Source organism: Charadrius vociferus, unplaced genomic scaffold (assembly GCF_000708025.1).
Source record: "Charadrius vociferus isolate BGI_N301 unplaced genomic scaffold, ASM70802v2 scaffold97, whole genome shotgun sequence".
Lineage (NCBI taxonomy): Eukaryota > Metazoa > Chordata > Aves > Charadriiformes > Charadriidae > Charadrius > Charadrius vociferus.
In genome coordinates, this window is record NW_009649316.1 from 1,882,375 (window position 1) to 1,890,500 (window position 8,126).

At 43.7% G+C, this 8,126-nt stretch overlaps 1 protein-coding gene across 1 annotated transcript in view; it reads left to right on the forward strand.

Annotated features, from left to right (window-relative positions):
- EGFR (epidermal growth factor receptor) overlaps positions 1-8,126 on the forward strand; it is a 136,978-nt gene that overhangs the window by 93,217 nt on the left and 35,635 nt on the right. Inside the window, exons 3-6 of the mRNA XM_009889433.1 lie at positions 1,192-1,378; positions 2,105-2,239; positions 3,976-4,044; positions 7,016-7,134. Of these exons, the coding sequence (XP_009887735.1) occupies positions 1,192-1,378; positions 2,105-2,239; positions 3,976-4,044; positions 7,016-7,134 (510 nt within the window). The remainder of the gene's footprint in view (positions 1-1,191; positions 1,379-2,104; positions 2,240-3,975; positions 4,045-7,015; positions 7,135-8,126) is intronic.

Here is an 8,126-nt window from a genome sequence, read left to right on the forward strand (position 1 = left end):
CCCGTGTCGGCCCGGGGCCCCCCCGGTTCCCCCCCCAGCCGAGGCTGGGCAAGGGGTACAGCTCTGCTTCCCTGCTGCCAGGCCGCCACCAGTGGCCATAGCATAGCATCTTAGGTTATATTTATTTTTTTAAAGAATATGCTTTAAATGCATTGCTTTTTGCATGCCTGGTTATCAGATTGGGAGGTTTTGAAAGAAAGAGGCAGGGGAGGAAGAAGGTTTTTTTACATGATAAGGTATGTCTGGTATCAAGAGCTCTTGTATGGTAGCTTTGAAGAAACAGGTCAGTCCTCTGGGTTGAGAGGAGTCATCTCTTTGTATGAGCTTTTCTTCTCAGGGAACAAAGAAAGGTAAAAAAGTCCCATTTTATTATAGTAACAAGCAAGAACATCAGAAAGGAGATGGTTCAGACATATGGGTTATGAATATGATGGTACTGACATTTTTCTTTCCCAAGCACAACTTGACCGTGGAGCTCAGTGTTCCCAGGAACATGACAAGTCTCTTGAAAACTCACTGGTAGTCTTCATAGAATAGGAAAATATCCTAAGTGGTAGCCTAAGGGTTTTTCATTTATGGTGATTTTTGTAGGAGATAGAAACACAGGCATTTCACAGTACAAGGCAGGAATTAACTTACATCCAGACAGTGCCTGACTTGTCATGTTGTCCTGTAACTATTTATTAGTTAAGAGGGAGAAGGTTATCTGATCTTCCCGTCTGCTGAGCATTGCAGGATCCACAAGGGAAGGGGCACAGAAGAGAGAGTGTAAAAGCCTCAATCAGATGGCATCTCTGCTGCCAGTGGTTGGCAGCTGGGCAAGTATTCAGGAGAAGCGTCACACTTAGTTGCCATATCATAAGCTTGCCCTCCTCTCCTGCATCCCCGAGGCAGCCCCACTTCCCATTGCTTGGGGACAGAACAGGGGTAAGCTGGGCCTTTGGAATGACCCCCTGGTAGCTGCTCTAAGGGTCAGTTTATACCTGCTTAGACAGCAAAGTTTTCCACATAGTCCCTTCTTGTTCTCGGATGTATTTATTTTTTAATGAGATTATGAGATTAAGTGGTGTATTGTTCCTTAAAATTGAAAGATGGTGTATTGGAAGGGTGGGAGGAGAAAAGTGACTCTTGGCAGAGCAGAAGAGCGTTTTGGATTAAGCACCTTGTTTGTTTCTTCTGTTGTTCTCTCAGACGATACAGGAGGTTGCAGGCTACGTGCTGATTGCACTGAACATGGTGGATGTCATTCCCCTAGAAAACCTTCAGATCATCCGAGGCAATGTGCTGTATGACAACTCTTACGCCCTGGCAGTTTTATCCAATTACCACATGAATAAAACCCAGGGACTCCGAGAGCTGCCGATGAAACGGCTGTCAGGTGAGATGAGGGCAAGAGGTGGGGGCACCTGTAAAACAAAATTCCACTGTTAGATTATTGGTATCAAGATGTGATTGAAGATCTCCTCTCAAAGTCATATGCCATCAAATCCTACTTTAAAAACAGGGGTCTGAATGTAGTTTCCCAGTTTCCTACTGGCTTTCCTGCGAGCCAGCCTTCTTCAAAAGATGAAGAAAGTTCATAAGATGAAGAAAGTCCATTGCAGAGAAATCCAGAAAATCCAATGCAGCAACAGGGTGGCGAGATTTATTTGTGTCCCCTAAAATAGCAAAGAAGTATTCACTCATTATTTTGCATTATTTGATTCCAACGCATACATACATCAGTATTTTCTGTTAAATTCCAGTGGGACCTGGTGGTATGCAAGTTAGGGTCTTAGAGTGTCTGGCTGACAGTCTCTGGCTGTGCACGCCAGCAGTGCCATCTCTGCTGAGTGCAGTGGCCTCTGGAGGTGGCACCAGGCAGAAAGCCACATGTAGTTGCATCTTAATGGCATCCAACTGCAGCCGACCCTCCATAACCCATCAGTCTGAGCCTGGTGTTAGTTGCACCATCAGGAGTGATGGTGCTATGCAGATTGCCCTTTTCTGTCAGCATAGTATGACTGAGGTGAATAAATACGTGGTTTATTTCCCTTTCTTTAGATCAGAGACAGAAGACTTAGGCAGCTTGCTTCACTTACCAATTTTTTTCCTTCCATGGCAGAAATTCTTAATGGAGGTGTTAAAATCAGCAACAACCCCAAACTGTGCAACATGGACACTGTTCTCTGGAATGACATCATTGACACAAGCAAGCAGCCTCTCAAGGTGCTTGAATTTGCAAGCAACCTGTCTTCTTGTGAGTATGAACTTACCAAAAATGCTATGCACTCCCCCATTTCATAGAGAAGAGCAAACATCCCATCTTTCATGCAGTGAGTTTCAGGTCTACCAATTCCTGCATGGAGGGCCACCAAGCCCTGTTCCGGGAGAGATCCTTTTCTTCACCACTGGCTTAAGATGTAATTTTTCATGGTGGTTAGGTCCTTAACTCATAGCTTAGCAAAGTTTTTGGGAAAGCTTCTCTTGGTTTTAGACAGTACCCTACATATGTGTTCTTCAAAGACAACTCAGAATAACACGCACTCATTTGCTTTCCAGCAATCTTCTGTTTACAGTGTAAGGTTCTGGTCTAGAAAACCCATATGGGTACCCTCATGGAATTACTGTAGGACTTGAAGCCTATTCAGCTCGAAGACCCAAGCTGAGTGCCTTAAAACTCGTGTTTTGGGCTGCACGGATTACCCTTGCAAAATTGGTGATAAACAGGCAGATAAATCAGATGCTTTTGATCAGCAGGGAGATGAGCGTATATTTAAAAGTTTGTGTTACATATGCTTAGAGTGAGCTCAAGCTAATCCTTCAGCCTTTTGAGTCACTTGTTAAATCCCCAGTCATTTCATGGAAAGGAGAGTTTATTTTAATTTCTGAGCATTTCATTTCTGGCACTATGAATTGGCAGAAAAACATATTTTCTTTATCTTCTTCCAGTTGCGTAATTGCTTCAGACCTAATAGCCAGCTTCTGTGTTGACATATTTTTCTGTAGAGCCCTAGCGTAATCAAGGAGTTGTGAACCATACAAGTCAGCACAGGAGTTTGGCTCTAAACACCACAGAAATGTTAACCTTTAACTTTTCAACTCTAAAAAAAAATAAAAACTCTTTGGTCCTGCACCAAATCAATCAACTGTTGGACAAGTATTGGCATTTGTTCAGCTATTTGATGGGCAGTGGGGAGGAGGGAGAATCATGTGTTGTTAGCAGGAAGAATCACTCTAGCAGGAAATGCCTCTTAAATGTAGTGAATTCCAGATTAATTTGCTTAGACAGCCATTTATGGTTTTAATAACGATCCCGTAATCTAAAATAAGTTGTTTCTCTGGGACTTTGCCTGTCATTTAGAGAAAGAAAAAGAAAGAAAAGAGTAGCGAGAGAGAGATGGGAAAGAGCCCGACCATCCTGCCGCCTCTCCATCGATTGTCCGCCTGCTGCATAGTGCTACATCGAGGAACATTTTTGTCAGAGGGCAGGAGGAGGGTGCAAAGCAGACAAGTTGAATTACTTTGTGGTCGGAGTAGCTGGCAGTTGCCTGCGAATCCAGTTGGGTTTGTTTTCTTTTTGGAACCACGTTGTTCAGAAACATTGATTTACATGTGGCCTGTAGCGAGCAGCTGGCACATGCCCGGCCACAAGCCAGCGGTGACTTGCCATTGCATGCAAACTCCAGCAGAAGGGCCAGCCGGGCAGTAGCTGAAATTCCTGTTCCTGGGAAAAATATGCCTCTTTCATAAGCCAGACTGGCTGGGTGTTGCGCTCGCTCGCTCAAAGGTGTGGAGAACTGCATGTAGGAAACCAGAGATAAGCAAAGGATAAGGATTTAAGGTCCAGCTCTCGAGATTTTTGAGCACTGGTATATAGGTGCTTTCTCCGCTGATTTATTGAGAAGGAAAGCTCAAGTCTTTGTTTTCTGTGACTCATGTGATGCTGTTGTTGTCCATGTTTATAGAATATAATACTCTGCTCTCGTGTTTTAGGTCCCAAATGTCATCCAAACTGCACAGAAGACCACTGCTGGGGCCCTGGTGAACAGAATTGCCAGACATGTAAGCCTGCAGATTAATTAAGAAATACCTTGTGTGCTGTGACATACTAAATTTCTATCTATCTAATGAAAAATGAACCTGTCAAGCGCGAATTAGTGACATGTGCTTCACACTTGTCCTTCTCTGCATCCTGCTACACTGGGTCTCCTGGAAGCAACCCAGGGAGGGATGTGGCCAGCTTCCCGCTCTGCAGAAGCAGAGTCGTGGGGAGTATGGCCGTGCCCGCTCCCCCGAGTAACTCCATTCCTGGAGGGGAAACCTCAAGGTGATTTAACTTGGGTCTGGATTTCCCTGCTGATGTGCTGTTCTTCCAGAGGCAAAAGGCTGCAGCTGTCTCCTGTGTTGAAAGCTTTTGCCTGTCGCCCACAACTTTCTCCCATCTGCACTTGAGAACATTTATTAAGTTATTTTACCATATAAGAGACAACGCAGTAGCTGCATGGTGAATTGTTTGCCTTCCTGCTATTTCCCACAGAAGCATTCTGTAGGCCAGTTAACAATACTTTGGATTAATTTCTACTGTTAGAAGTAACAATGTAACCTGGTTTTTGCTGGCTTTAATCCCTCCTTTTGGAATCCCCATAGATTTCTTTTGTAAGCACAAAAGATGTCACTGTCATGTGGGTAATCACACTACATACTGTACTTAGAGGACCTTTTGAAGGCTCTCAGAAAATGTGTGGCTATTTTTTAATTTCCAAATGGAGATATTTGGCATTGTGAGGTTGTTCAGTTTGATTACCTGTGCTTTACTGTAAAGTTTTGCGGGTAGGATGCTTGCCTGATATTAAGACAGTGACAGAAACATCCATTTAAAAGTGCTTGAGAGTTTGCAAGGCTTTATTTTTCCTAAAGTAAAGGCTGAGGAAGAAGACCATCTCAACTTGTTTCACTACTTCATTATGTCCTTTTTCTGTAATAAGTGAGGAAATGCACTGTTTCTGATTCTGTTTTGTGTAAAGTTCAGTGGAAAGACTGCTGATCTAGACATAATGCAAATGAAAGCAACATCCTATCTTCGTTTTTCCATTGCAAATAATCACCTAAACCTCAGTTTCTTGCTTGCAAATATTGGGTCAAAACTGTATGGTTTCTGGAGCTTAAGGAAAAAGGAACATACAGCTTTTCTCTCCTCATTTAGTATAACCTTTAGGTTTTTTCAGTCAGCTCTGCAGTTTGGCTCTTGAGGTGGACAGTGGCTGCGCACACAAAGCCCTTCCCAGGTCGGTCCCCACAGCTGATGCCTCACAGCTGTCCCAGGGGCTTGCGAAACCTCAGGTCTCAGCCCTGCAAGCTTCCAGCATTTGCAAACTCTTGCTGGCTTCAGGAGGATGACTAGGAGTGCATAAACCAAAACTGTTTGCAGGCTCTGGCTCTCCTCTCCAGGCACTTGAGAATCTGGCCAACTGAAAATGTATCCCACGTTTCCATATGTGGGAAAGTTTGGGGTGATACATATCTTTCTCCTTCAATGAACGTGGGATATTCTGTATGAAATATAAACGTTTGCCGTGATATATGTTTCCAGCAGGAAGCTCTAGTCAATAGCTATCAAAGTGACGAGCTGTATTACTCCCCTGCTGATGCTTATGAAAAAGATGATATCAAAATGCTGTTCGTGTAGAACAATGTGCCTTTTATTCCCCTGTTTCTAGTTGAATGGAGGAGTTGCTATCGGAGAAGCTAGTGCACATTGTGAAAATAGTCTGTTTCCTTGAAAGTATACTATCTTGCGTACAGGTCCACAAGAAAAATGAAATAATGCAGTTTGGATACAAAAATGTGTAACAGAAAAAGATAGGAAATACGATTTTTTTAAAACATCACTGTTACATATCCTGTAGCAGGCTACATTTCCCAATAATTTTCTGTTAATTAACAACCAGCAGTTTTGGACTTACAGGAATTCCTGGTGATATTGTAACTCATTTGTTCCAACTGCAAAGTTGATAACAGTTACTGTAGCGTGCAGCCAAAATGCTGAGGGTGCTGTAATGCAGCGGATTAGCCATCAGGTTTCTCTGACGTCTAATGCCAGGGTCTGCGGATCAGTAATTTTTTTGTAAAGAACAAACAATCCCATTTTGGGTTGCTGGTACAAACACATGCTAGCCATTCATTTCTGGTTTGGTTGTGGGTTTTTTTGTTTTTTTTTTTTTTTTTTTTTTTTTTTAATTGTACTGATTATCTTTTTCTCTGCTTTGATATTCAAATGGAGATGATTTCCCGATTCTCAACAAAATGTTGCAGGCAGTTTTTGCTTCCCTGCAAAAAGCTGAATCAGGGCCAGTTCTTCCTCTGGATTGCTGCACTGGTGCAAACCCTGTGGGAGCTGAGTAATGAAGATAAAATTTGGCCACAGAATTGAAGCCTAAAGAAAAATAATACAATATGTGTATGAAATCAGTTTGCTGAGTGTGTCTCCCCTCTCTCTGAAAATTTCAGAAATATTTTTAGTGCATTGAAGGGATCCTAATACCACACCAACAATGTACGGTTTCCCGTTATAGTAGAGGGTCCTGGCAGTTCTCCTGTCATGTTGTTTTTCCCAAAGCTAGCACCAAAAATGACGGATTTTCTCAACAAAATGGAGCCAGATCCTGCTCTGTTGCTCAACTGTAAGATGCAGTGACTCTACAGAGTTTTTCTTGGTTTAGGCATTGATGCCTCAGGGACCTGGATGCTCTTTCTAAGCAGGACGTGGTTTGCTGGCTGGGACTGGAGTGCTTAGCACCTCTCAAGAGCCAAGATAATTACTGCTGAACACAACCCCTTCTTGCCACCACCCACACCAGCTCTCACCATTCCCGAGCCTGGGCCTTATATGAGGACAGAACACGCATCCCATGGGAAAAATCTAGCATAGATCCTGCACCAGACCTTTTCTCCATATTTCTTGGTCTTATTGCAGCAAGTACAGCTTAACCGTTCTTCATTCCTGATGATTTTCCTTTTTTCTTGTGTCTTCCAGTAACGAAAGTCATCTGTGCCCAGCAGTGCTCTGGCCGGTGCAGGGGAAAGGTGCCCAGCGACTGCTGCCACAACCAGTGTGCTGCAGGGTGCACGGGGCCTCGGGAAAGCGACTGCCTGGTAACCATGCTATACCAACCACCATAACTGCTTAAATCCCTGGCACAGCGAGGCAGGCTTTCAGCTGCGTGTCCTCTAGCCTTCTTGCATCTGAGAAGGCCTCTGAGAGATGCTGACCTGGAGGGTGCTCCAGGGCTTCCCTGCATGGGTGGTTGGTGAGAGGGAAGAGGACATGAATTTCATGGCACCCTTAGCTCTCCTGACTCTGCCGGTGGATTATCCTAGCACATGCCAAACTAGCGTTAGTGCCTTTGAGAGCCCAGTGAGCTCAAAGTTGTTGCAGAGCAGCTAAGTGTTCGCTGTAGGGCGACTTCCCCACGTAGGCAGGTCCGCAGGTCCTCAGTTGCCACCGCGGTGCAGTGGTTTTCCGTGCCAGCACAGCTTCACCATGTGCTCTCAGCGGTAGTCAGTAATAATCTCAGTTTACCAAAGCAAGAACTTGTAAGGGGAATCAAATATGATGGATTTTCGCTTTTTTTTTTGCGTTTCATTGTGCTGCAGACATGAAATCAAAGTTTTCCTTTCTGGTTTTCACTTGCCACAAAAACACCGTGTTTGGGGGACCCTGGGGCAGAGGAAGGAAAAGGAGAAAATGGAGGTTTTTTAGGAAAAAAAAAAAAATCCCATTGCTTTTCTACAAGAGTTTTAGGGGATTGGTGCACGCTGTGTTTTTAACTCTTCCCCATGTTTGCATTACATTTCATTCTGAATTAAGTCACACTTGAGTAATTGCCGCATTATCTGTGTTCCTGGTCCCCTTATAAATTGTGTGGCTGTAATGCCCTTACTGGCTCACAGAGAAGACAGTTACTCGCTCTTATCTGGAAAGCCAGGAAGAAAAAAGGGAAAAAAGAGAGTGATTATTAATTTAATGCAGAATTAGGTTGGAAGAACCGACTTGTACTTCATAAATGCCTGCTAAATTGTTCATCACCTGCAGCCAAACATAATGGCTTCAGTTTAATATTAAACCAGAAAAGTCAGTAATCAGC